Source organism: Catharus ustulatus, chromosome 8 (genome assembly GCF_009819885.2).
Source record: "Catharus ustulatus isolate bCatUst1 chromosome 8, bCatUst1.pri.v2, whole genome shotgun sequence".
NCBI classification, from domain to species: domain Eukaryota; kingdom Metazoa; phylum Chordata; class Aves; order Passeriformes; family Turdidae; genus Catharus; species Catharus ustulatus.
Genome location: NC_046228.1, coordinates 13,739,322 through 13,767,190, shown reverse-complemented (window position 1 = coordinate 13,767,190; position 27,869 = coordinate 13,739,322). Strand labels below are relative to the sequence as shown.

The following is a 27,869-nucleotide window of genomic DNA, read 5'->3' as shown; positions in this document are numbered from 1 at the left end:
GACCACTCCCTGGCCAGGCACAGCCAGATGCTGCTCACAGCCCTCCAGTTTCAGCCTGTGCAGCACCCAGGGGGGCAGCTTGCTCAGGGCTAATAGGCACAGCCTGCAAAGGAGAGCTCAAAAACCAGTGTGATGCTTAAAGGACACTACACTCAGTGAAGAGGAATGTGAGTCCCACCCAGGCAGGAGCAGATGGGCTGGAGTTAGCCCTTTGAGAGAGAAGAGAAGGCTTTGGCTACCCGGGGCAGTTTGCTCACCCCAATACGCTGCTCCCATCATGGGGCTTGGGCAGCTTCTTGGCAGGGCAGTAGAGGGACAGTGCTTGCCTTTGCAGACTGGCCTCTGGCCCTACAGCACAGGTGTGCAGGAGCAGAGCTGCGTGGGGCTGGGGCAGGATCCCTGGTGAGATCCTCTAGGGCGGGTGTTCTCCAGGGAGACCCTGTTCGTATGGCACTCTGCTCCTTCTGCCCTGGCACCTCTCCTGGGCCCGGCCTTGCCCGGGATGCTGTCACATCCCTCCGGCACAGGGTGCAGCACAGACCAGAGCAGCTCCCAGCCTCCTGTCTAGCAGCCTTTGCCATCCCCGCACAAGGCACAGCAAACGCCGGTCACGATGTCCCTGATTGTGCAAGGCGCTGCTGCGAGCCCCCTTCCTTCCTGCCCCCCGGCCCTCTCTGGCCTCTTCCCTCCCACCTACAACCTCCACGGCGCCGTGTCCTCCCCGTGCCCTGGGGCTGGGAGACTGGCAAGGTCCCAAAAAGCACAAGCCTTAAGCAGGCTCCTCCAAGCGGAACAGCCGTAGCGTCCTCTGCTCGTCCCCACGGCCTCGCAGGTGGAAACGCCAACAAGCCGCCCTGAGACACCCGGGACGCTCACCGGCCGCCCCGGGCGCGGGTCCCTGAGCACTCGTCCCTCCTCGGGCCCTGGAAAGAGCAGCCCAGGCCGGGAGGGCGGGATGGAAGCCTCAACCCTGCGCTGTACTCGGCAGCCCCCGCCGCCCTGACAACCCTCACCCACCCACGGGGGTCTGGGGAAAGCGCTACCCCTGCTCCGACGGCTGCAAACCCCAGGGGGCAGCGCCGAGAGCCCCCTCGGAGCGGAGGGAGGACCCCTCGTCCTTCGCCCCGCGTCCTCCCTCGCGGATCCCCCCTCGCACACCGGGATCCCCCCGCCCCTCACGGAGACTGGAGGGGACGGGGGGGCCGGGGGGGGGGCGCGTGCGTGCGCGCGCGGCAGTGGCGGCAGTGACAAGCGGGGGGGGGGGGGGGGCGCGCACGCACGCAACACGCACGCGCTCGCGGCGGGGGGGAAACGGGACGCCCCGCGCACGCGCAGAGGCGCCCCCACCCGCCCGCCGCCGGCGCAGCCGCCCCCGCCCCCGCTCCCGCTCCACCGCCGCGGCCCCCGCCCCGACCGCCCCCGCCGCCGCCGCCGCTGCTCCTGCTGCCGCTGCTCCGCCGGTTCGCGGCGCGCCCGCCCGCCCGCCTCTGGCCGCGGCGCTACCCGCCGCTCGCCGCGCCGGAGCCCGCGGCGCGCCGCCCATGCGAGACCCCCGCGGCCCGGGCAGCGCGCAGCGACCCCCGGCCGGGCCAGGCATGTGAAGATGTCAGTGGGCTGTGCATGCCCTGGTGAGTGGCGCGGCGGCGGGGCGCGGGGCGGGGGCTGCCTCTGGGGCTGGGGTCCCCGTGGCATCGGGGCTGGGTGGGGAGCTGGGGGCCACTTACGGAGTGGGGACCCCAAGTGGTGTCGGGGTCTGGCTGTGGGGTTGGGGTTCCATGGTGTTGGTGTTGGGGTCCGGCTGTGGGGCTGGGTCCCCTAAGAATGGGCGCTGGGGTCCGGCTGTGGGGCTAGGTTCCCACTGCATTGATGTTGCTGTTGTGCTTTGGGGCTGGGATCTCCAGGGGTCTCTGTGGCATTGTTGCTTGGTGTCTCCATGGCATTGGTGCTGGGGTCTCCGTGGCATTGGTGCTTGGTATCTCTGTGGCATTAATGCTGGGGTCTCTAAAGCATTGGTGCTGGAGTCCAGCTATGGGGATGGGTTCTCCATGGTATTGGTTCTTGGGATTGCATGGCATTGATGCTGGGATCTGGCTTTGGGGCTGAGATCTTCACAGTGTTGGTGCTGGGATCTCCATGGCATTGTGCTGGCATCTGGCATTGGTGCTGGAGTCCGCGTGGAATTGGTGCTGGGGTTTGCTGCGTTCCGGGGGCATGGCTGCTGGGAGCTGACTCCAACACAGGGGACTTTTCAGTTTAAGTGCTGAGGTTTGGCCATGGTGCTGGTGCTGTGGATAAGCTGTGGGTGTCAGCAAGGTGTGGGAGCTGGAGTCCTAGTCACTATGGTGTGGCTATCAGGTCCAGCCATGGGGATGGGATCCCCATGTTTTGGGCTGTTAGAATCCAGCTGAAGAGCTGGAGTCCCTAGAGTATGGACGCTTAGGTCTGACTGTGGGATTGGAACCCCATTGCATGGGTGCTGGGGTCTGGCTGTGAGGCTGGGACCCTGTGGCATGGGTGCTGGGATGTGGTTGTGAGGCTAGGACTCCCTGGCGTGGGTGCTGGGGTTCCTATAGCATGGATGCTGGATGCTGAGATCTGTTGGACTAAGAGATCTGGGACCCAAGAGCACATGGCTGGTGATACCAGCTTGGAACTGGAACCCCACAGGCAGAGTGCTGCGGGGACATTGGGCAGGCATGCAGGTGGCACTGTGAAGAGTGACCCCTAAGTACCCCTGTGGCCAGGGCAATAGGTCTGTGGGGTGCCACAGCTCCCCGTGTGGGTGTGAGGCACGTTGTCCCTGCAGAGGCTTGGACATGATGGACATGGGCATGTCTGATAGACAGGGATGCTGTATGGCCCCCCACTATGGCCATTGTGGGGTGTCTGCTGGAGAACTTGTTTCTAATTCTGGAGCCTGCAGGCTAGCAAGGCTGCAGGACTACATAGGAGGTGTGATGAGTTGGTGAGATCTCAGCACCTGGGAGGGTGCTGCCGCAGGGACACTCATCTGCGCACCTGGGCTTGGGGGCAGGTTTGGGGCGGCTGGCCTGGCTGCATTGCCTGCTGCTACGTGCAGAACAGTGCTGTGCCAGGAACAAGGCAGGGCAGGGGTCTCAGAGGGCTGCTGGAACCTTGTCCAGCACCAGGTCGCCAAGTTTGGGGGCCCTGGGGAGGAGGTTCTGCCATTTCCCTGGGCATCTGGCACATGGAGTCCCTGTGGGGGGACGGCAGGGATGCTCCTCAGCCCAGCTCCCGTGGCAGCATCGCCGTAGTCCCGAGAGAGCCTCTTGCCAGGCCAGAATCCCATGCTGGGGGGCTGCTGGAGGCAGTGGGGCGCTGTGACAGCACATGGTCCCCGTGCCTCCCCCGGAGCCGCCTCTGCCGAGGGGTTTGCAGCTCGATAACGGGGTGGGGAAGGGGTGCCCCTGCGCGGCGGCCCCCCGCCCCTGCGCTGCCTGCGCCTCGCCGCCGTGTTTCTATGAAGGCAGGCGGCCCCTTCCCCCATCCTCCTCCTCCATCTCCCACTGGAAGCTGCCAGAGCGCTGCTTCCTCAAGCAGAAAGTCACGTGAACCTCCCTGCGAGCCAGGCCGAGCAACCACAGCACCCGCCCCGCAGGCACCCCGCACCGGGGGCACGGCTCCCCTCCCGACACCCCCGGCCTTGGCGGGGGTCCCGCCCCGCCGGGGCCAAGGCCGTGTGACGACCGACGGTGGGGCCCCGTCGTATTCCCCAGGAGCTGGCCCCACGCCACCGGGAATGTCATCGGCATGTTGGTGGGCGCAAAGAGGGGTGTCCTCCCTCGGTGCGGTGATGGGGAGCCGTGGGGTCACCCCTCACCTAGGAGCGTCCCTGTGCATGGCTTCATGTTTTGTGTTCCCCCCACCCTCCAGGCCACGCCTGGCCGCTGCCCCAGGGCAGGGAGGACACGAGGCTGCCGTGCAATGTTCGTGCCCCCCACCTCTTCCCCCGCTCCCCCGCCGGGGCTGGGTGGCACATCCAGAGCCTGCGCCCCCCTCCCCCTTCCCCTCCCCGGACTGTTTATCGGAATATAGAAAAAACAAGCTCTGCCGCTGGCCTCCCGCCAGCCAGAAACATTTAATGAGCCGCTCTGCCCAGGCTGCTCTTCAGGGCTGCATTAACTTGGAGGAGTTTCCTGCTTGGGAGCTGCTGCCGGGGGGGGGTTTGGCTGCCCCCCTTCCAAGTTGTGCCCTCCCAGAGGGATGATGTACTCCTTGCCGTCCCTGGGGGTGCATCATGCCCCACTGCAGCTCCTCTCACACCCCCAGAGATGTTTCCTTGCTCCTTACTTCCCTTCTGCAAGAGCTTTGGAGCAGGGAGGCTGCTCATCTGGGAACCTGATGCACTCTTGTGCCCGGGGATGGTGGGGAGCTGCTGGGGCCAGTGGAGACCTGAGGGGGGCTTTGCCCCCCCACCTCGGATATGGAGAGGTGGGCAGCAAGGGCTCAGAGTAGAGGTGGGAGAGGCTGGAGCAGCTGCTGTCTGGTGCTGGTGCCGGTGGTGCTGTGCCCAGGGCTGCTTGGAGCAGGGCCGGCAGACAGGTCTTGGCATCCAGACCCCAGCGGGGCCCTGACCCCTGGGGGCACCTCTCACTCTCCCAGCATGCTCTGCACTTTCCTTCTTAATTATTTTTTTTATTATCATTGTTTTTGCCCCTGTAGTGATGGTTGTCAGTGCAGAGGGGGAGGAGGGGAGCAAAGCAGAGTGGAGCTGTTCTCCCTCCCTGCAGGGCTGGCTCCAGCTTCATGGCAGGGAAGCAACTTTCCCAAGGTCAGCACCTTCCCTGGGACACCTTGCCGAGAGCCAGCCTGTGCACTCCTCTGGCAGGAGGGAAAGCTTCCCAAGCTACACGCTTCAGGTCCCGGGATGGACATGTCCAGCCAGGGCACAGCCCATTGCCTTATCCCTCCCTTCTGCCGAGCTGGCGCCGTGCATCCCCCACCGTCACGAGGCCGAGCTGTGCCACATGCCTTCTGTGACAGATGCGCTGGGAAAGGGATGGCAGCGAGCGGGCTGAGTGCCGCGGCGGGGGGGCAGGCAGCCCTGACCTGTGTGGGCCCTGGCTCCCTAAGACCCCCGGGGGTGCCTGGCACCTTGGGGTGCCCCGGGCCTCTTGGGGAGGAGGGGAGCAGTAGGGGTTCCCAGGCCTCATTGTGCCTATAGGTGTGCTCTAGTCCAGGCTTTCTTCATGTTAGCGGTGATGTTTGGATGAAACATGTTACTTGCCCTGTCCCCTTCAGAGGCGCAGTGCCTGAGGCTAGATACCAAGTGCTCTGCATTGCCTGCCCATTTCTGGCATGCTGTGGCAAAGTCAGCATGGGTTTGTGGCTGTCTGGTGCTCAGCGAGGGGATTCCTCAGGGGTCCTGTTGTTGGTGTGAGGCACCATCACAGCGCTCCTTGGGGCCAGTGCGAGCTCACCCAGGATTTGCCAGGAGAATACTGGATGGGTTAGTGCCACATCAGTACTAGTGGGTTCAGCACTGTGTATTTGCACTGGGTCCCAAGTTTATTCCGGGAATGTTGTTACCTGCTCCACACAAACTGCTGTGAAAGCTGCTCTATGGGGAGTGGGGGTGCCCCTGGGGGATAGAACCTTTGTGGCAGGGAGGTACCCTTGTGATCCGGGAGGCTTGTGGCCAGGAATGCACTGGCCAGGTGGCTGTGTGCCCCCAGGCAGGGCAGGAGCCAAAGCAGCTCAAGTGTCCCCTGCCCATCCCTTTCGTTTGAGATCACTCGATTTCATGCCGCCCTCTCCTCCCCCACTCTGCTCTGGGATTCTCCCACCATGTCCATGTTGCTAGAACACGCGAGGCATGGGTCTGTGTGGTGTGCCAGGAGCATGCTGGCACACTTGGGATCATGGTACCCATGCACGACTGTCCGTGTGTCCTGGTGCACCAGCTGCACTCTGTGAGAGCCCGCAGCTCTGAGCAGGGTGATGCTGGGTCCTGGGGCTGCCGTTGTGCACGGTGTGGGTGCACCCCTGGGCCTGGGGAGCAGTGGGTGTGGGGACAGCTCCCTGGCTGGTGGGGTGCAGGCAGGATGGGGCTGGGTGACCGTTATCAGCTGCCCGCAGGCTGCAGCTGTGGTTTCCTGCCGCTGCCGGGGGGAGGGTGCTGGGGAGCAGGCAGGGCTGCCAGGGGGCTGCTGGGCCCCACCTGGGTCAGGGATAGTGGCAGCAGTCTGCCCCTCTCCCAGATCTCTGCTGGGCAGGGTTGGGGTGGCTGCAGGAGGGGTGGGTGATGCTGGCAGGTTCTTGGGAGGTTCGCTGCTGCGTGCTCATGGGGGTGTGGGAGAGTGGGCAGTGCGCCAGTGTTGGATGTCCCTTTTGAGTAGGAGTACTGGTGGGACTCAGGAGTCCCCAAAGCTGTCAGACCAGCCTCCCAGAGCAGCTCACTTCCTTCTCTCCCGGCAGGTCGTGGATTGGGATGAACGTTAAACCCGAGGCGTAATCTCCGCTGTGGCAGGCACTGGCCCCTGTCCAGCCCTGACCCGCCCTGCCCACAGGGTGACTGATAACACTCTGCCTGCACCTCTGTGCTGCCACTTCCTTTGGGGGGCCCTGTGGGATGTAGCTCCTGCCCCCCTTTTTGCAGGGTCTCTCTCTGCCCTGTTTTGTAGAACGCATAGTCAGGTAGCAGAGGTTACCCTGCATCAAGGTGCTTGTGTCCTAAGATGGCCCCGTGGTGAGAGGGTGGCAGGCAGGGGGTGGGAGGGCCCCTGCTTTCTGCAGGCGCAGCAGCCTCAGGCCCTCTACTACCCACCAAGGCACAGGTGTTGTGTATGCAGCTAGGTTTCTGTAGTACAGCCCAGGTGGCTGGACATAGTGCTTGCAGCCCAAGCCAGCCTGGGATATTGGTGGTGTTGGGATTCTGACCCATTCTGCAGCAGCCGGTTGCACCAACCTCTGCTCTGCTATGTGAATTCCCTTTCAGCCAGGGTCTTGTGCAGCCTGGGGGTTTCCCTTTCAGGGAAAGCAGGCTGCTGCCTGTTGTGAATAGCTGCAGGAACGGTGGATGCCAGCTTTTGCCCCACACCAGCTCCTGCCTCCCCACTGGGAGCCATCGCAGCTTGTGGCATTGCAGGCACGCAACTCTGCTGGGCATGGGGCAGGTCCAGGCACCCCAACCTGCCTGCTCCAGCTGGCCCGGGGTGAGCCCGGGGCAGCTGCGGGCAGGGGCAGGCAGGAGCACGGCAGTGGGAGCTCTCTCCCTGCCGGGAATGGCAACGCAGAGCTGTTGGAGGAGCCTGATGTGGTGCGGCATTGCCTGGAGTCGGGAATGGGGGTGCCACTTGGTATGGGGAGTGCCAGGCTGCCAAAAGTCCATGTGGAGGGGCATTTCCCTGCTGAGGCTGGGGAGATGTCGTTATGCTCCTCCCAGCTTGGTGCCCCTGCCAAATCCTTTGGGCAGCCACGGCATGCCGAGTCGTCCTGCCTGCTGCCAGCGCGTGCGCAGCAGGAGGCTTGGATGGTGGCAGGGTTCCCCCCAGAACCCCAAGCTGCCCACGAGTGGTGTAGATGGGGCTCTATGTCAATGCCTACAGGAATTGGACCTGGAGCTGTGGGAGCTGCTGTCACCATCCCACCGTGGCTGTGTCCCTGCTTGGCCTAGCTGGTGGGGAGGAGGCAGCCGCTAACAGGAAGGACACGCATGTTAGCAACGAAAACACGGCAGTGAGAGGAAGCAGAAGCAATGCATTATTGATGGAGCTATTTGATGCTGCTATATTCGGAGAGCTGCTCTGGAGCGTTCGGCAGCACCGTGTGGGGGGGTGGCAGGGGGTGGGCTCAGCTGGTGGAGAGTTACCTGCTTCAAGTCAACCATGTACAGTAATGGCCCTGTAAGATGTTCCTTTCCTTCTCCCAGGAGAGCTTCCAGCATAGGAGGGTACGGTGGCATGTGGGTGCCAGGAGGGATGACAGCCTTCTTGGGTGGGGGTTTGCTGAGTGGCAGCTTCTGGCTGTGTAAATCTCTTACGGATGCCATACTCTGTGGCTTGGGAGATGAGTGGAGGGAATGGAGGGGCAGCAGTGGGCCAGGGACCAGGGTGGTCTCCCACGAGAGTGAAGTTCCTGGAGTTGCAGGGCTGGGTGTTGTTGACGATTCTGCTTTGGCTTCTCTTTGAAGCAGCAGCGCCTGTCCCTTGGAGGGGTAGATGGTCTTCTTGGGGAACAGAGAGCAGGCACAGCATGCTGGGACTGTGCAGCCATGCTGCATGTCACCCCCTCCCTGCTGTGGGTTCCCAGACCAGGAAAGGGGCTGTAAAACGAATCATTCTTGTAACATGAGAGAATCCACCTGGAGGCTCTTGAGGAGCCTTAAAACCCTGCAGCTCTGGCAGGCTGGCCCCGGGCTTCTGCAGAGGAACTGAGGCTCACTGCTGTGGGTGGCCACGCTGGGGCTGAGCTCTTGCATGACGTGCATTGCAACGTCTCAGAGACAGCACAAGGAACACTGTGGGGTGTTTGGTGCTGGTGTCATGGGGAAACCCCCTTCTAACAGAAGGTGCCGAAGCTTGCTTGTGGACTGCACCTTCCCCTTGGAAGGTGAGCAGCCCAGTGGTGATGAGGCTGACCCACCACACCCAGAGTAAGGTGTGACGTGAGGGTGGACACCCTGTATGAACCTTAATCACTCTGGAGTTTTGTACCCCACTGTAACATTTCTCCACATCCTCTTGTGTTGGAGGGGTTGGGCACCAATGCATGCACTTGGTTGCTGCTTGTCCACTGCTCGTACTCAGATTGATTTCTCTGTCCCGTGCAGGATGCTTAAGATGTGGCCCTGTAACTTCCCATCCTGCCCTGGCAGCTTTTCCCCAGCCTCTTGGCTTTATTCTGCCTCTGGGTGTCTGGAAGTGGTTCTGGTTTTGAAGGGTTAATCCCAGGAGCCCCCAGGATCTGCTGCCTGCCTGGTATGACTCACCATGTAGTTTCCAGCCTCCCCCAAACCTCCTCTGGAGAGATGGAGCCATGGCTTCTCCAGCCGAAAATGGGGGCCTCTCCTGCCCCAGAACTCCCTTTTTATCTGGCCATGCATAGCTTTGGTGGGGAGAGAAGCCCCTCCTTGAGAAACAGGGAAGCACAGCATATTTCTGTTTGAAGGATGATAGGATGATGATAGGATTTGAGGGATTGGCTCTTGTGTTCTGGAAATGGGGGGGCTCCAGGATGCATGCTGTACTGCACTGCTGCAGGCTGCATCTGTGTGCATGCAGTGGTGCCCAGGTCTGGCTGCTATTTGGACAAGTCCATGAGGTTTGTAAGTGCCAGGCCAATCGGTCTCCCGGTGCAGGCTGTGCTGTTTGCAGAGCTAGCAGATTTTTATTATTATTTTTTGTGTAAGCGCATGTCTGTGGCCCTGCTTACGCCTGCGCTTGCCAGGGCCCGGCCAGGTGTCAGTGCGAGCATGCCCTGCTCACCTGGGATCCCTCATGCATACTCTGCAGCCACACCAAGCCATGGCCACAGAGATCAGAGAGACCTGGGCATCCCCTGGCTACCATGGTCACCACCGGCTCTTCCCATCCATTTGCCTGGGATGTATCCCTGTGCTCACTCCTGCTCCTGAGCTGCTGCCAGCGCCCTGAGCTGAGACCTGTACCTGATGTTGGAGCGGGGCTGGACTTTGGGGAGACCAGGCAGGCATGGGACCCTTGCTAGGGGGAGAGTGGAGGCTGTAATCTGGGTGATGCAGTGTCCTACCACAAAAACTGGGTAGCCCTCTGCTCCCCTCACGGTGTGGGCGTGAGCACATCATGAGGAAGGGGCTCCCCCACAGTTGCTGCCACACACGCTTCCCAGCTGCATCCCAGACCCTTCTGCTCTCCATCCAGCATCTATTTAATTATTAACTCGGCTATAACCATAAACAGCTGGGGCTGCTGCAGCCACGTGGACCAGTCCAGCGCTGGCGTCAGAGCTGAGCAGGGACACGTGAGCAGTCCCGGAGGGCTGCTGAACCCCGGGATAAATTGCTCCAGGCATGTTTGCTGTGGATGCACTGGACTGGGCCTGGGGATGAATGGGGGCTGCTCTCTGATCCCCTAGCCATAGCACTGATGCCAGGAGTCTCTAACATGGGGACAAAATGCCTCTTTTTTCACTGTTTTGCAGTAGCTTACTGGTGTTGAGTGCTGGTGGTGGTTGTGCCTCGTTTGTCTTTGTACCTTTGAGTGGGAACGGGGTGCAAATGGACTGTGTTTAGTGGTCCTCTTGGCCAGGAGGACTGTGCCATCCCATAGCTGTCACCAGCATTGCAGTCAGCACTTTTTTTGGCCTAATGATGGTGGGGGTCAGCATGTTGCAGCCCCATCTCACCCAGTGCCACAAGATTTGGGTTGACAGGAGGACAGGCAGTGAGGAGGCAGCATGCTGGAGCACTCCCTGTGCCCAGTTATCAAGGCACTGACAGCATGGGTACCTCCAGCTGCATGTGCTTTTCACAGAGCTGGGTGTCACAGAGGTTTTCAGGTTTACAGTGTGTTTTTCTTTCTGTAAATCTGGGCTTTGCAAAGAGTTTTGATCTATTTAGCCATGTACCTGTGGAAAATGATACTGCAGGGCAGCCTGCAAGAGAAAGGGGAAATTATGATGGTGCGATGTGGAGCAGGACAGGGCTGGAGCCTCACTCAGCCGATGAGTGTGGGGGATAGGAGTGAGGGGATGTCCCTCTTCAGTGCTGGTCCCACTGTTCAGACGGCAGCATGGTTGGGGAGCAGGGGGCTGCCCCCAGTCTTCACGCTTTGGGGGTGCACAAGCACAGAGGGGAGGACACCCACAAAACCTCATGGATGAGGTTTTTCACTCACTATGTCTGCTCTGTTGGGCGTGGGGGGGGAAGCAAGTGTGCTTGGCAGGACCCAACTGGTTGTGCCTGCATTACCCCCAGGCTTGGGGAGGGGATGAAGTACGGGCCTGGTCCTGCAAGCAGGGGGATGTGGGAGGGTGTGCATGCCCCAGGCATGGGTGCACACCCAGCCGGGGCTGTGCCGGGAGGCGTTTGGGAAAGCGTGCAAGTGCATGCCAGCCTATCGGTGTGAACACCAGCCCATGTGTGTAGGGTGAGCTGTACCAGCACGTGTGTGTGTGTCTGTGTGTGTGTGTGTGTGTGTGCTGAGCCCACGGGCTTGACGGCTGGACTGGCCGCAGAGGTCTGTGCCAGTCTGACTTGCCAGGGCAGGAGCAGAAGCTGCAAGGGGCAGAAGGGGAATGGAAAAAATGAGATTTTTTTTTTTTAATAATTGAAATTTTGGTAAAATCTCCAAAACTGGAAGACGTTGCAGTTTTATCAAGGAAAGGAGACCCTGGGGGTATGATGGCAATCGCAATCTGGAACATTTTATTTTTCATCCCCCCTCCCAAACAAATCGGTTGTATTTTTCTTTTCTCGTCCGAAACTGGGGGAAAGGGAAACAAGTTTCAAAAAGAAAAAAAAAATCCTGAGAAAACTTCAGATACCCCTAAACCAAGCTAGGGAAAAGGTCTATTTTTATTCAAACTTTCGCAGCGGGGAAAGAATCCTTGCCCCGGCTGGTGTCGAGCTCCTCAGCGGGACGCGGCTCCCGCATCCCCATCCCGGGGAGTGCCTGTACCGGCGCCGGGCGGTGGGGGGCACGGCTCTCCGGGGACCCCCTTTCGGGCGTCACCCCTGGCCCGTGGGCCCCCGGGCGGCGCGGGGCGGGGGAGCCGGTGCGGGGGGAGCGGGCCCCGCTGCCGCCGCAGCCATTGTGGTCCCGGCCGCGGCGCAGACAAAGGAAGCGCCCCCGCCCCGCCCCGCGCCCCGCCCGCCCCGCCCCGCGGCGGCCCCGCGCCGCCCGCCCGCCGCCGCCGCGCCGCCGCCGGACCCCCGCCCGCCGCCGCGCCGTGAGTTACCCCGCCCCCCCGCGCCCCCCTTCCCCCCCGCGGAAGTTTCCCGGTCCCCCCCACCCCGGTGGCGGCCCCGCTCGGGCGGCGGAGGTGAGGGCCGGGGTCCCGCCTGCGCCGCCCCCGCGTCTGCGAAGTTGTGCGCGGCCGCACCGCGCCGCCGCTCCCCACCGGGCCCCCGTACGGCCCGGGGTCCCCGCGGCAGCCCCCTGCCCGCCCTCTGCTCCCCCGGCCCGGCTCTCCGTGTCCCCAGCTCCTCTCCCTCCTCGGCTCCTCTCTCCATCCTTACCCAGTTCTGTCCCTCATCCCTCCCCAGCTGCTCAGTACATCCTTGGCCCCTCAGCTCGTTCCCTCCCCTCCAGCTCCCATGTCTGTCCTCCCCTTCCCTGCATGTGGTATTCCTCCTCTCCCCTGGCTCCCCTTTCTTTCCAGCACATATTGGGTTTTGGAGCGGCACCCCCCAGCCTGGTGGGGTGCTGCCAGCAGCCCCCATGCCCTGCTGTGCCCTGCTCCATCCCAGCCTGCAGCTCCCTTTGTTCTTCTCCGGGTTGTTTCCCCTGCCGAAGCCCCTTGACAGCTGCCCCACGCCCTCCCGGTCCCCCTGCGTGTGCTGTCACAGGGTTTATGGGGCCAGTGTCCGGCTCTGGGGGCTGCTTACCCACCGCACCTCACTGCTTGCTGCAACTTCATCCTTGCTTGCAGCTCAAAGGGTCCCGCCAGCCTCCCACGGGTGCCTCAGAGGGAATAAAAGGTCCAAGGGGTGCAGACACATCAGGGCTACCCATCTCTCAGAAGCTGCATTGCTGGTGTTCAGGCTCAGGGCCAGGGGCACAGAGGACTCATCCTCCCTGGCAGACAAAGCACTGGTTTGACCTGGGCCATCCAGAAGTGGGGACCAAGCTGAGGGTGAGCGCAGCATCCTCGGGAGTGGGGAAGACTCATGGCTCCAGTTTAGGCATTAGCATGTGTGCCAGAGCTATGGAAGGGTGTCTTAGGTGGGCAGATGTTTTCCTGGAGCCCCTTTGGCAGAGCCTGCTGTGGTAGGCTGCCCTGATCTAGGCTTAGTAGTCTCTACCAGCCCGCCCAATTGGGATGGGTGATAGGCACTCCTGGGGCTCCCTTGGCTTGGGCAGCCCCCATCACTGCAGCCTTAGCTGGCAGAAGCCAGGCACCATGGCAGGAACCTGCTGAGCAACTGCCATCCCTAGCCAAAGCCTGTTCCGCAGCAGGAGCCAAAACCAGAGGTGTCAGCCACTCTCAGGGTGAGGTGTGAGCAAAGGGTTTCAAGGCTCTGGGGTCTAACAGGGAGTCACCTTCTGGGGGGCACACAGTGTGCACTTACCCACACTGCAGTCACCTACTTTCTTCTCACCAGGAGGGTCTGAGCCTGCTTGAGGCTGGGCCAGGCAGGTGTGAGAGCAAACACCATGTCCCAGGGTCTTCCTAGTTGTTCTCCACAGTCCCAGGGTCTTCAGAGTTGTTCTCTATATGCTTTCAATAGCACCTTGTCTGAGCAGTTTTGCAGCAACACCTCCAGTGCTGGTCAGGTATCAGCTCTTACTGCTTGTGTTGCAAGTACAGGTAAATATCAGAGTCATTGTTCCTTTAAAACATTAGGTTTTGGAGTGTTCTCATTGTGGGGGAATTATGGTTTTCACTGAAGTAGAACTGAATGTGGTCTTTCCATTCCTGATGCTGTAGAAATCGCAGGTTTGTGATCTGAGCACCCCTTAAAGACTGAGTAGTGCTAAGCAGAATGACACATAAGTTGTGTTGCTTCAAAGAGGAAAACTTGTGAACCTAGGGGGACAAGGCTGGTGCTGCAGTTAGGTGACTTCTCATTTCACCAGAAGCAGATTACAATCCATGTAAAATAGGAAAAGGGCAGTGAAAAGCCACAGAAGTTCAGTCGAAGCAAAGTTGCCCCAGGCTGGGGACCTGGAGCCTCTTTCAGCTTCTTTTCAGAGCAATGATAGCTGGCAGCCCTGAGCTTGCCCAGCCACTCAGGATGCGGGAGCAGAGGATGATACAGACCAGTCCAGCCCCAGGACTCCTTCCCTGTTCCATGGCAGGGTGGCAGCAGTGCTTGGCCCAGAGTGATCTCTCTCAGCATGCCCTCTTTCATGTGCTTGCAGCTCTGCACTGCTGTGAGCTCGACGTCTGCGTTAGCAATACAAACCTGAAGTCCTGTGTGGAGGCAGAGCAGGATAGCGCTTCTCCTGGCCCTCTCCCTTGGAAACCTCCCATCCTCTAAGTGATTTGGGGGGCAGCTCCTGCTGTTGTTTGCTCTGTGTGTGTGTTTGTGGGTTGTGATGCTTGCTGCCCCGTGGGTTGCTGTTGTTTAGGGTGCAGTTGTAACCAGGGATGCTAGGGTAAGAGGGTTTCCCTGGGGCTGGGTTCCTCGTGCCTTCAGGAGCACCAGGCAGGTGTGCTTGACCATACATACCCTGTCCTTTTACCGCACTGCTTGTCCAAAGGCCTGACACCACTGGCAGCATGTGCTGCCAGTTGCAGAGGTGTGAGTCCAGCAACCAGTGCATTTGCTCTGTCTCCAGTGCTGCCGGCAGCTTGCCTGTTCCTCATTTAGCTGCTCCCATGTTGCATCTTAACCAAGTACTGAGAAGAGAGAAGTTCTGCCTGAGCAGGAAGGCAGAGGCTTGCCCTGGCAGCTCGAAGAAGCAATGGAGGTGCTTTGTAAGCTGCACTGAGTTCGTTCCCGCCATGCTCGCAAGTGTCCCTCCTCTCCATGGGCATCTGTGAGCGGTCCGGACCTTGTGGCCAGCATCATGTCACGGTTTGCCCCCGGGCACACGCTGCCCCAGCGAGGCCAGCTGGATCCTCGCGGCGGGAGTTATTCAGCTTGTTTCCCCCCTCTGGAGCGGGCGTCTGGCCGGCTGCCAGGGCTGCGGGGCTCCACCTAGGAGGCAACATGGAGCAAGGCGGCCGGCGGCGGCGGGGCCGCCGTCTCCGGAGACTACGGGTCCCAGCGTGCAGCTCTGGCAGCGGCAGGGAGCAGGGGAGCGGTGCATCCCGGGATCGCAAACCTCCATGCGCCACGTGGGGGCTGACAGCCTGCTGCGCTCCGAGGCAGCGGCATGGGCTCCTGCCGGCCTGGAGCATCGCTGTGCATCCCCCTCGCTCCGTGTAAGGACAGACCCTAGCCTCTTGCTGCCACTTGCCTGCACTGTGGCTCTCCTGGGCAGATCTTGTCTCTGTGAAGGGCTGCCCTGAGCAACAACCCCGTAATACCATGCAGAGCTGTGTAGTTTTGCTCCACCGTGTGCATGGCAGGCAAGCAGCCGTGAGCAGGGATGTTGGCTTCGTGTTCTGCACGGCCATTGGCATGGTTAAATATAACAATTTTTCTGTGTTGCCGCAGAGCCTAGAAAACCTTTGATGATGAAAATTCTGGTTTGTCAGGAGGCTTTTATTCTAGGTATGCTGACAGGGTTTTTTTTCAAGACCCACGGTCCCCACACCACATTGTTAATTTATTTGCCAGTGCTGCACTGTTGTGTGCTGCAGGAAGGATGTGAGCCTGGTCGCTGCAGGGTGGCGGGGCCCCAGGGAGAAGGGGTCTGGGAGAGAGGGAAAGTGTCTGAAAATGTGAAAGGTGCGTTCCTGAGGCGGAAACCGACAGTGTTTGATTATGGATCATCTTTGAGACAGTGAACTGAAAGGAGTAATTAGGGACAGTGGGATATTTCCCTGAGAGTTGCAGGAAATGACTGCCTCATGGTAAGTTGATAGTAGTGGAGCTGAAACTGGGTTATCTGTGGGATTGCATCTGGGGCTTGCAGCCTTGGACGTGATTCAATTTTCTGGCTGTTTTGCAATTGGCAGGGTGTGCTTTTCTCCCTTTTTCCCTCTTGGAGAATTCCCCATCTACATGTCTGGATCATCTGAGGAACAAAATGGGAGAGGGACTCCTGCTGTCCCTAGGTACTGCAGGGCAGTGCTGTTCCCTGGGGCCCCAGCCAAATGCCCAGCTCCAGAGGATGCTCTCTTCTTGGGAGACCCTGGGTGCTGGCAGAGCTGGGGCTGTTGGACTATGCTGAGCCCTGACCTGCAAATCGCATCCTGGCCAGGTTCTCCTCATCTGGTGCTTTCAGATAGCACTGCTTTACAGCCTACATCAGGATTGTCACTTTGTAGTAATTACAGGTAATAATACCTTCTCTGGCTGTCCCCCTAAATTTGTGACCTGATCTGCAGAGAAGAGCACCCTTGGGTTCAGATGCTTTGTGTGCTGCTGTGGGGGACTTGTGCACTGATACTGCAGGATGTGACCTGGGGCTGGGACACCATGCACAGCCACATGGTGTGGTGTGGGTAGGGAGGCAGGCAGCCTGTGGTCCAGATAAGCTCTGTGGACAGCTTGGATGTGCAGCTTGGGAGAAATAAGAAAGTAATCCCTGCATGCAGACGGGCAGGCGGCTATGCAGGTTTTGCCTTTGGACGGGTCGGGCCTGGCAGTGTCCTGGCTGGGGTCAGCCTCTGGATCCTGCTGAGCTCATGGCACGTGGTCTCCTCTGAAAGTGGTGTCTCTTCTCTGGTGAGCCTAGCCCTGTGGGAGCTTTCAGCTTCATCAGTTCTGCATTTTTAAAGCAAGTTGATACTGTCACTGATAATGTCTCAGGCTGTGTCTGGTGGGTTCCGCCTGGGTTCCTGTGGGCTTAACAACAGCATCGGAGTTTGCAACTGGCCTCTCTCATCCCCTCTATTCCAAAGAAAAGGAGAAAGAGGTACAGGCAGGCTTGTGGGGGCAGACCATGGACTGCTCCATGTGCCTCTGCCTGTCCCAGTCACTCTGAGTACTTCGTGTTTGCCTCCCAGCCCTGCCAACTTCCTGGACAGCAGGCACTATCACTGGGCAAAACCACGTGAATTGTTTGAGACGCTGCCCTGCACGCACCCTCAGGCCGGCGGGACTGGCCTGGGAAGATGTTATTTCTTCCCGCTATCAGGGCTCCCACACCCCACGGAGGCAGCCCTGCGAAACAATGCCGCTATTTACACTTTAAAGCCTCGTTAGGCAGCCAGGAAGCAGGCACGGAGCATGCCGGGAAGCACCGGCTGCCTTTAGCTAGGGCTGGCCTCTCTTCTTCCCGGTCTGCTGGGAGGAGCAGGACACTCCCCGGCTGAGCTGTAACCCTGCGGCCCCTTTCAAGCCCCTGTTCTTCTTTTTTTTTTTTCATCATTTATGGTTTTAGCCTCTGCCTTATTGGTGAGCTTTGCTGCTTGCACAGGCTGCCCAGACAGGGATGGCTCCTGTCTCTGGCAGGGGGGCACCGATTCTGGACAGTGGCCATAAACAGAGGAAGAACAAGATGTTGATGCTGCTTTGCCTTTGTCCTCATCAGTTCTTTGCTCTTTGATGGTGAACTGAAGTTATGGGAGTTCAGGCAGGGTTTTTTTCCCTGCTTTCCATGTCCCCTGCCCAGGGAGGCAGCTCCACAGTGCTGGTCTCAGCTCACAGTACCTTGCTATCTCCTGGCTATGTTGACTGTGTGAGGCTCCACTGTGCTTTTGGTGCCTTGGGAAATCTGATGTTCCCCAGTTCTGAGCTTGGCTGGAATATGAATCATTCCTGCTCCAGCAAACCCACTGGACAGTGCAACAGAAGAGCTTTCCCCATAGGGCTGATAGTTCACAAGCAGGGACAGCAGAGGAGAAGGTGTGTGGAGGGTTGGGCCATGCTGGGCTGTACATGAGTCTGGGCAGAGCACCTGCCTTCTGTTTCCTGGGTGGCCGCCCACCTGGAGCTGTTTACTTGCCCATGCTTTTGTGGCAGGTCTGTGGACTTGACCTGGGCCAAGGATGCTGAGCTATGAGATCGCTTCACAGGGTTCCCTTCTCCTCTGCCTCCACGCTGAGGAGGAGCCATGGAGCCAACTCCACCTGGCCACGAGCACTGTGCTGTTTACCCAGAACCTGCCTGGGCTGGTAGCTCACCAGCTGCAGTGTCAGCCTCATTTTTTCCCTTGCTGAATGTTTTTGTGTCGCTGGGCCAGCACCTGTGAGCAACCACAGGAAGCATCTCCTGTTGCCTCATGTTCCAGAGGGGCATTGCATGCTCAGCCATCAAGCAGCAACCCTATCTGCACCAACCCTGCCTAGATCACCAAGCCTGCCCAGATTCTGTGCTCAAAGCAGGTGACAGAACAAGGACATGCAGAAACACCAGCTAGGGCCAAGCACTGGGCTTGGCTTGGGAAGGGCCACATCCTGCAAGTCTGTGTCACTGCACCTGGCTGGACAGGGCTTGCAGGCAGTGTGAGGAAAAGAGGTGGTGATGGAGGGATGTCCCAGACCAGGCAGTGTGACCTATGTGTGAGTAAAAGTTGGTGTTCCTCCTGCTGTAAAGTAGTTGTGTTACTTCATGTAATGTGTGTAGAGTGTCTACAGTGAATGCAGAATTTGGACAGCTTGTATCAAATTCTAAGGATGTTGTTATTGTTATTTCAAACCACTGAATCCAGTGACATATTTTACCCTGCATTAAAAATAATACTTGGTCAGGGTGCCAGTTTTGCTGAGGTCACATAACAGGCTCCTCTCCACTCCTCTAGATCCTCATGTAGGTCACTCAGTAGAGTTCCAAAAGCAGGGTGTGTCTATTTTAACCTGCTGGGAAAGGCCCAGGATGGAGATGGAGGCTTGGGTAGAAGTGATGGCCTGGCTTATCTACTGTCCCACCTCCAGCAGCAGGGAGCTAGGGAAGAGCGTGAGAAGCACAATGGATGGAGACCGATGTGTCTCTCTGATCTCACCACCCCAGGAGACCTTCCTGCACCCTGAGAAACAAAATGGGGACTGAGGACAGCAAGAAGCCTTGGCAATTTCCATGTCTCATCAGTGAAATAAAAACAAAGAATTGAAGGATGAGACCTCCTGGGTCTGATTTTTTTTTCTGCCCCTCAGGACATGATGACCAGAAACAAGCAGTGCTCCAGCCACTGCTGTCTCTGCCTAATGAATCGGTTTGTTTTCATCAGAAGTTTGAGAAGTTTGGGAGTTTTGGGAAGTTTCCTATGCATTGAACATACTTCAGTATCATGTTGTCTAACAACGGAATGGAGGAAATAGAAATGCTGTGTTTCTAGTACAGTTTGGGCCGATTTATTGTGTCTGTTAGGTACAAGTTAATGTGGATAAAGCAGAAAACAAAAACTCCTCTGCAGCAGCAGCTGACCAGCACTGAACCTCCCTATTAAAAATTGTTTTAGCTATGAAAACATTCAGTAAGAGCAAGGGACAGACATTGTTAGCAGCCATATGAGAAATTGTGCCATGTCCCACTTATCCTCACTGCAGGCGGGCAGGAGTGGGAACAGTGAGCCACGGCTGAGTGGCTGGGCTGGCTCCAGCCCCACAGGACTGGTAGATCCTGGTGGGTGCTGGAGAGTGGCTGAGTTCAGCTGCTGTGGGAAAATGTGAGGAAAACGCCCCACAAAACTAAAGAAGTAAAAGATATTTCCCCTGTTGAAAGTTGGATTTAATGCTCAGGAGGTGGCCCTGTCTATTTTTGACCAGCCCTTGCTCAGCTGTTTGTGCAATCCCTGTGACTGCTGACTTGGGGTCCCAGATGGCTCGGCAGGGGTGAAGGTGATGTCTTGGTTATTCACCTCTGTTAGCTAATGAGCTCTTTGTTGCAGCAAGCTGGACATCTTGGGTCCCTGTGCTGGTGGCACTGCTTTCCTTGACTCTGGTGCTTTTTGCTCTCCTCCTGTATCCGTCATGGTCGAGCTGCTGCTCCGATCCTGTTCCTGCACCCTTCTGCACAGCCTGGCCATGGAGCGGAGCCCAGAGGGGCCATGGTGTGTCTGGCGCCTCTGGGACGCTTCTCTCCGCCACTGGCTTTGCTTTCTGCAGTACCGGGTGGCAATCCTGGCAGTTCGTGGGCGTTGGGAAGTGCCCGTCCCAGGGCAGTGTGCGGGCGGGCAGCCGATGGGGATCCCGCCTTGGCCGCGGTGCACTGGTAGCCCGGCACGGCCGGCTCGGGGCCCCGCCTGCGGCAGGACGGGGACGGACGTGTCTGTGCGCGGCAGGGCCGGCTGAGCCGGTGGAGCCGGAGCTGCCTGGCAGCTCGCCCGCTGCTGCGCCCCATCCAGGTCAGCCCGTCTGCCGGCAGGGAGGGAGCCGCGTGCCTCAGCAGCATCCTGGCGCAGCGTGCCGGGTCCTGCCAGCCGCGGGAAGGGCCGGGGCTCCCGCGGGGCTCGGGAGTGCTGCCGGCAGCCACCGCTCCCGGGAACCTGCCCCTGTGCTGGGAGCGGGCTGGTGAGTGCAGGAGCCGCTGGCTGCCCCTAAGGAGCCTACATGGGGCTGGCTCTGCCCGGCATGCCTCATGTCTTCTCTTGGCAGGACTGGGGGCCCCCAAGTTGCTTTCAGGATGTGTGCTGGTTTCACACATCGTGTGCTTCGTCAGACCCCATCACACCCAATACCGCTCTATGAGCTCCTTGTCCTTTGCCCTGGTGCTGTTGCGGGCAGTGAGGCTTTGAGGTGGTTTGATCACAGCTGGGAGCTGGCATGTGGGATCTCTGTCTGCCTGGATCTGGGTGGCCACTGGCCTGCCTGAGCGGCAGATGGTGGCTGCCTGGGGACCCACCGTCCATCCCTCCGGGCGATTATTCACCCGTCACCATGACGATAGAAAGGTCAGCGAAAAGATCCTGTGTGATTCCCGGGTCGGTCAGTGGGATTAGGAGCAGTGCAGGAGGGAGGGCTAGGGCCCAGCCAGCCCCTCTTCAGGCTCGCCAGCTGGACTGTCCCCCTCGGGCTGTCCCCCTCTGGCCCCAGAGCCCAGCCAGCTGAGAACTAACAAACTTTGGGTCCCAGTGTGAAACCCCTGGGATGGGTTGGGGCCCTCTGGCTGCTGGTCCTGAGAGCTCGGCCTTGACCCTGTGAGTTCCATCCTGCACAGGGGAGGCCTGGAGCTGTGTGTGAGATGAAGGGAGTAGGCTGCCATCAGGGAGGAAGCAGAGGAGGGATGGGGCTGTGCTGATGAAGGCTTAACTGGTCTTGCATCCTCCCTCCTCCTCTTCCTCCTCCTCCTCCTTGCAGTGTGTCTCTCCTTGCAGGGTGCCCCTAACTGACCTGTGTCCTCTCTCTCTCTCTCTCTCTCCAGGCTGTTCCTCTAAGTCATTCAAGCTGTACTCGCCAAAGGAGCCCCCGAACGGCAACGCCTTCCCCCCCTTCCACCCAGGCACCATGCTGGATCGAGATGTGGGGTGAGCTGGGGCCCAGGGAGGGATCTGCAATGTTGAGAACACTCTGCAGTTTGCACCCCAGGGTCTCTGTGTTATGCTTCCTGGCAGCAAACAGACTGCAGTGCATGGAATTCAGTTAGCACAAGAGCAAAGAGGGAATTGGAGCAGGCACAGGTGATAGTGGGTTAATAACTAGTGATACTCAGAATGAAGGAAGCCTCCAAGTCCTGAGCTCCGTCAGGCCAAGCCCTTTGCCTCGCCAAGCCCCTGGGACAGCAGACAGCCCTCCCATCCCCTGCCAAAACAGCCCCTTCTTCAATGTCTGTCCTACCTGGCACTAGTCACTGCTGCAGAGGAGCTGGGTATGTCCCCAAGGAGCAGTTGGCTAGGTCCTAGGGGTGGAGCAGCCAGTGATGTGAGATCAGAGCCCAGTTTTGTGCTATAGGTCGCCCCATGGGGCTGTCAGATATTGGCAGCCAGAGTACAGTTTGCACTGTGGGGAGGGTCTCACCTCCAGTGAGCCTGACTGCCTGCTGTAGCCAGGGAGGGAGGAGCTGTGATGAGCAGGGAGATCCCTGCTAGCACTGACATGCCTGCATCTCTTTCCACTGCTAGACCTACTCCTATGTACCCACCGACATACCTGGAGCCCGGAATTGGGTAAGCATGGGGGGCTGGTGTGGACCCTGCTTGGGGGGAACTCGTGCCTGTGGTGGGAGTGCCTCAGCAGGGCCAGCATGCTGGCTGGCTGGGGCTTGTGGGAGGATTGCTCAGATTCTGCCAGCCCTGGAGGGGCTGTATGTGTTCCCCCTTGTGGGTTCAGGACCCCTCCACACCCTGTTGCTGTCTCTCTCTCTGATGGCTTGCTGTGCTCTCTGGACAGGAGGCACACGCCGTACGGGAACCAGACTGACTACAGGATATTTGAGCTCAACAAGCGGCTGCAGAACTGGACAGAGGTAGGCAGCTGGGAGAGTGAAATACTGGCCAGGGCAGTATTTCAGCAATGAGGGCCCCCACCACCTTCTCCCATGGCTGTGGGACAGGGCTTATCACCCCCATCTCTGAGCTTTCAGCTGGGAGTGCCGTCCTCCATGGGTTGAGCACATGGCTGCTGTGCCTGGCAGCTAGTGTCTGTCTGTCTGTCTGTCTCTCCTCTCCATAACCTAGCATCTCTCTACCATCCCCAGGAATGTGACAATTTGTGGTGGGATGCCTTCACCACAGAGTTCTTTGAGGATGATGCCATGTTAACAATCACTTTCTGCTTGGAGGATGGACCAAAGAGATACAGTGAGTATGAGGGCTTGAGCCCTCCTTCCTAAATGCATTGCCCTTCAGCAGGAGACAGTTGTGTGCTCAAGGGGATGTGGGTAGGGTGTCTGAGCTCAGCTATATTTCCAGCCAGAAGATGCGGGAGACCCTCTTCATGTGCATTCTGAGGAACATCTGGATGAGCCAGATTTACTGATCTTATTTTTCTCCTTTTCCTGCTGCAGCGATTGGCCGGACTCTGATTCCCCGTTACTTCCGCAGCATCTTTGAAGGGGGAGCCACAGAGCTCTACTATGTGCTCAAGCACCCCAAGGAGTCCTTCCACAACAACTTCGTCTCGCTGGACTGTGACCAGTGCACCATGGTCACCCAGCACGGCAAGCCCATGTTCACCCAGGTACTGCCTGTGCCTGCAACTTCTGCTGCCCCTCCTGTCTTGGTTTTTTGTGCGCTCTTGGTGGCTACAGTCCTGCAGGGCTGTGCATTTCGGGGTCATGGGTGTGGCTTCTGCTGAGACTACCAAGAGGCAGAGGCAAACCACTGTGAGAGTGTTCCTGTGTGCAGCAGTGGGTTCCTAAGGGATCTGGGCTGGGGGAAGCTGGGGCAGTCTGTTCCTGACCCTGTGCCCTGCCTGCCCAGGTGTGTGTGGAGGGCCGGCTCTACCTGGAGTTCATGTTTGATGACATGATGAGGATAAAGACATGGCATTTCAGCATCCGCCAGCATCGAGAACTTATTCCTCGCAGCATCCTTGCCATGCATGTGAGTACAGCTCCAGGAGCTCCCCTGGGGCATGAATGACACAGGGCTGCAGTGCTCCTCAGGCTGCTGTGCAGGCTGGGGGGACTCAACCCAGTCCCGCATCACAGGCTGAGGCACAAGAGGGCTGTTCCTAGTCTGGATGCAGCTGAGCCTTCTGTCCCTCTTACTCCTAGGCACAGGATCCCCAGATGCTGGACCAGTTATCCAAGAACATCACACGCTGTGGGCTCTCAAACTCCACACTCAACTACCTCCGAGTAAGTGTGCAAGAAGAAGGGTGTTGCAGCTCTGCCATGTCTTGTGCTCTCAGCTGAACGATGCCTGGCTGCCCTGGGGTGTGGGTAGGCTGCAAGGCCAGCTTTGCAAAAGGGAGAGCTGTGGGGCAGTGGGTCTGCCAAATCCCACAAGCTCACAGCATGGCTCACATCATTGCAGCACAGACGCCTGCCTGTAGAGGAGTTAGGGTTATGGGATCTTCATTTTGCTGGGGCTCAGAACATTGCAATCTAATTCAGAGTCTGTCTGCTCTCTGCAGCTCTGTGTAATCCTAGAACCAATGCAGGAGCTCATGTCACGGCACAAGACCTACAGCCTCAGTCCCCGGGACTGCCTCAAGACTTGCCTCTTCCAGAAGTGGCAGCGGATGGTCGCTCCGCCCGGTGAGTCTCACACTGCTGGTTGTGCTGCCTGGGGGTCTCTGGGACTGTCTGCTCAGGCCCTGCCCTCGCTCAGGCTTCTCCCAGCCCCAGAACTGTTCTTGGCCCTGTTTCATGAGGCTGGGGGTGGTGAACCAGGCATTTGGCTTCTTCCTGTGCTGGTCTGCCTTCTCAGTGGGGCTGAGCAGGGCTGCAAGCAGCCAGCGCTCCCTGCCTGGGGGGTGCCAGCTGTTTGTGGAAAGCAAAGTAGGGATGGAAATGTTCCTTCTCCCTCACCTGTCCTCTGGTCAGGACAACAGAGCTGTGAACAGTGGTGATAGAGCCTGGAGGGGGAATGTGGTCCTTGAAGAAGCAGAGTTTGCATAAAAGGGCCTGGGGGGCACCAACTTAGTCTTGTTGGGAGTGACCGTGTATGTCTCCATCCTCCACCAGCCGAGCCTGCACGGCAGCAGCCCAGCAAGCGCCGGAAAAGGAAGATGTCAGGGGGCAGCACCATGAGCTCTGGTGGCGGAAACACCAACAACAGCAACAGCAAGAAGAAGAGCCCAGCCAGCACCTTTGCCCTGTCCAGTCAGGTACCTGTAAGCATCCCGTTTCCATTCTCTCTTCCTCCTCTGGGGTGGAGGGGAGGGTTCTCTGCCCCTGGGAGCTGCTAGGAGGGATCCCCAGGGACTGCCTATCTGAGCCCAGTTCTTGCTATGTGATGGGGAAAAGAAGGAGGGGGTGTCCCAGCTGCCTTCCCTGAGTCCTTTTGCTCTCCTGTAAGGGAGTGAGGATGTGTTTGCCCAGCTCGGTGTCCAAGCTTGGGTTCTGCAGTGGAGATGAGGAAGTGGCCCTACAGCTGGGGAAGGGGGCTGCACTGATGAGATGGGGGTCTAGCGGCCCAGGCTCCCCCCACCTCGATTATGTTTCGGGACCGTCTCCCCTTTCAGGATGTGATGGTGGTAGGCGAGCCCACGCTGATGGGGGGGGAGTTTGGGGACGAGGACGAGCGGCTCATCACCCGGCTGGAGAACACACAGTTTGACGCCGCCAACGGCATCGACGACGAGGACAGCTTCAACAACTCGCCGGCGCTGGGGGCCAACAGCCCCTGGAACAGCAAACCACCCTCCAGCCAGGAGAGCAAGTCAGAGAACCCCACGTCGCAGGCGTCACAGTAACGGCCCCCCCGCCGCCCCGTGGACTCAGTCCCAACCAATCTACCTGTACATTTGCAATGGAGAGTGACTAGGAAGCGGCGAGGTACCGGGGGCGGATCAGCGCCACGTGGATGATGGGGTGCACGGCCTGGGGTGCACCCCCAGCCGTCACCCCCGCCACCTCCCCGCACCCCACGCCTGCCTCCCTGACGGACCCCAGGGCAGGGGTGGGTTTCTGGGGCCGTAGCTTCATTATTCCCCCTTCGCTCTTCTTTTCTGCTTCTTGCCCAGAGAGCTTCTCGTCCCTGTCCCAACATGCCCAACCCCTCCCTGCCGAGTGAGGGGGAATTAGTGGGGAGGTGTTGGCAGCAGTTGGCGTTACCAGATGCCATGTGTTGGGGTCTGGCACAGCACAGAGACTCTCCTCTTCCCTGGGCCCTGTGGCTGGTGTTTGCTGAGCAGCCACTTGCAGTGGGGTTGCACATCCCTAGTCCAACTAGGCTAGTTGGGAGCAGCAGTGATGGAAAGCCTTCCCTGTGCCTCAGGCTGTGCCACGAAGCTTCCTCTGGCCAGGGTCAGATCCTGCAGTGCTGGGATGGTGTTGAAGACAGGGCCCCGTCGCATTTTCCCACTCTCCTGCACCTTCCCCTTCCCCTCGCTCCCCAGAGCGAGAGCGCAGCACAGCCATGGGGGGACTCTTGTATATAGAAGTGCGTGGTGGGGGGCTGGGGGGCACGGAGGACCCGCGGCTCTGCCGGAGCAGCCGGTGCCCTTGTTCCCTGCCTGCTGCCTCTGTGTTTCCCTCCACCCTGCGTGAGTCTGCCTGGGGCCCCTTTGCAACCCCTGGCTCCTGGTACCTCCTACTTTTGTCTTTTTTTAAGAAAAAAAAATAATATTATTAAATTGTAAGTTTAAAAAAAAGAAAGAAAAAAAATGGGAAAATACCCCCTCAGCCCCCTTGCCCATTCCCCCTCCTGTCCTGAGCCCTTTCATCCTGTCCTGACTTTTGTACAGGCTTCTTCTCTTGGAAGTCTCGTTTTATATCCAGTTCGGAGAGCTTCAAACCAAGGAGAGACTTTGCAGACTTCCTTTCTAATCCCTCCAGAGGCCGGGGGGGTGCCAGCCCCCCGCCTTCCTTCTCAATGTAAATCTTGTGTGCTGTTGTCCCCGCTCCGCCCCTCGGGTTCGTGTACCTCGTGCTTGTACATTTCCGCGCTGTAGACAGTGTGTACGATACTGTTCTTTCAATGTGTTATCACTAGAGCAGGTGCCTCCATTGATGTTAGGGGAAACGATGAGAAAAATAATAATTTTTGGGGGTTTTTTTTGGTTTAAAAAAAAAAAAAAGAGAAAAAAAGTTAACCCTTCCAAGGCTTTTTCCAAGGAGAAGATGGGAGTTGCCAGGGGAGGGTGTTTGTGCTGCCTAACCAGTTCACCCCAGCAGCCTTGGAGTGGGGTTTTGGGGGAAGATGGGAGTCTGGGATGCCCATGGGAACCTCCTGGCATGCCCCGTGGTGGGGTTGCAGCAAGTGCTGCTGTGGGGGGGACTGCCCTAGTGGGGTGTAAGTGTGTAAGAGTGTGTGTGCGAGAGGTTTGTGTGTCTGTCTGCGTGCATAAGGGAGCCTGGGGCAGGCGGAGCAGCCCTGAAATTTGGGGGAGTGAGGGGTGCACTCCATTCTCTCTGTCAGACACCCCCCAGTTCCCTGCCGGGGATCCCACAGTCCGTGTCCCACTGCCCCATGGGACTGGGGGCTGGCAGGTGTCACTGAGGGCCTGTGTGTGCCCGGGGGCTCCAGCTGCTGCAGGGGTGCTACTAGCACCCCATGCCTTGCCCACTCGTGGGTGAGTCTGCAGGAGGTTGCTGAGATGGAGTGGGGAATATCCTATGTGTCCTCTCCTTCTGCTGTCCCTGTGGTTGGGCAGAGAGAGCCTTGAGTGAGCCCTGGTCTGATCTCAAGCTGAAGATCCCTGGAGAGACACCTGTGTTGGCTCCTGGGCCCCTCCATGGGCAGACTGGAGGTGGAGGGCTTGGCCCTTCAGACCCCCAGGCACAGGGGTCCCCACAGTCCCTTTGCAGGTGGGGGTGGGATCCCAGGGTGGGAGCCTGGTGTGGCAGGGAGAGGGGCTCTGCGTCACAGTTAAGGTACGATTCTCCACGCCATGCCACACGGCTGCTGTGGAGGGTGCAGAGCCCTCACTGCCATGGGCACACTGTAATGCCGCCTTGTTTCTTTTTTTTTTTTTTTTTCCCCCCTTCTTTCCTCCCTTCCATAGTTTGTGCCATTTATGAGTCATGTATGGTACCAATAAAATGACTTTTCGGTTTGAAGCTGTCCTGATCACTTAGATACCTGAGCATGCGACCAGGCTGATGCAGGCAAGGTAGAGGGAGTCCCCTGATGTCCCTGGTGCCCTAGCAGGGGGTGTGGGCACAGGGCTCACTGTGCTCTCTGGATGAGGCTGGCCTGCCTCTGCCTGCTGGTAACCAGGCAGGCCACAGCTGGCTCCCTGCCATGCCATGGAAAGCAGAAACCCCAGCGAGAGTAAGGTAGGTACAGGGTTGCTGGGAGATGACCAGAGCAAACAAGCAGCTCAAGGCCTGCCCAGACACCAGGGTGATGGGCATGTTCCGTGGGGAGCCGTGGGAACAGGGCAGCGGCAGCTGAGCAGCATGGAGGTGTCCTGGGGGGGAACAAAGGACAGACAGGGGCCCAATAGAGGGCCAGCCTCCATGGGGACTATGCCAATCTCATTCCTAAAGCTGGGGTGCCCTGTGTCAGCACTATTAGGGGTGTGGGGGAAACCATGCTTGTAAAACAGGGCTGATGCAACAGAGGGTGAGGGCAGGGGCTTCAGAGTGTCTTCAGAGTAGGGGCAGGGTTTAGATTGACATCTGCAGTGAGGGATGTCACCAGGCTATCCTTCCCCTGACA

The 27,869-nt window shown here is 58.9% G+C and overlaps 1 protein-coding gene across 2 annotated transcripts; it reads left to right on the top strand.

The window, feature by feature from the left end:
• Positions 1-1,395: 1,395 nt before the first annotated feature.
• On the top strand, positions 1,396-27,265 carry LDB1 (LIM domain binding 1). Of its 2 annotated transcripts, none has more exons than XM_033066641.2 (11): positions 1,396-1,628; positions 21,020-21,122; positions 21,717-21,761; positions 21,985-22,060; positions 22,292-22,394; positions 22,601-22,773; positions 23,016-23,138; positions 23,312-23,395; positions 23,674-23,797; positions 24,227-24,369; positions 24,727-27,265. In XM_033066641.2, exons 1-11 carry the CDS (start codon positions 1,604-1,606, stop codon positions 24,955-24,957), a joined length of 1,230 nt encoding a protein of 409 aa, XP_032922532.1. In that variant the 5' UTR covers positions 1,396-1,603; the 3' UTR covers positions 24,958-27,265. The 2 variants fall into 2 exon arrangements, with proteins under 2 accessions (XP_032922532.1, XP_032922531.1); XM_033066640.2 differs by having other exon boundaries at positions 24,227-24,375.
• Positions 27,266-27,869: the final 604 nt, after the last annotated feature.

Excerpts from the sequence above, each read along its gene's own strand:
- LDB1 (XM_033066640.2), top strand. The coding sequence starts at position 1,604 with ATGTCAGTGGGCTGTGCATGCCCTG. Across the intron at positions 22,061-22,291 it reads GGCTGCAGAACTGGACAGAG|GAATGTGACAATTTGTGGTG; the intron begins GTAGGCAGCTGG and ends TACCATCCCCAG. Across the intron at positions 22,395-22,600 it reads GGATGGACCAAAGAGATACA|CGATTGGCCGGACTCTGATT; the intron begins GTGAGTATGAGG and ends TTCCTGCTGCAG.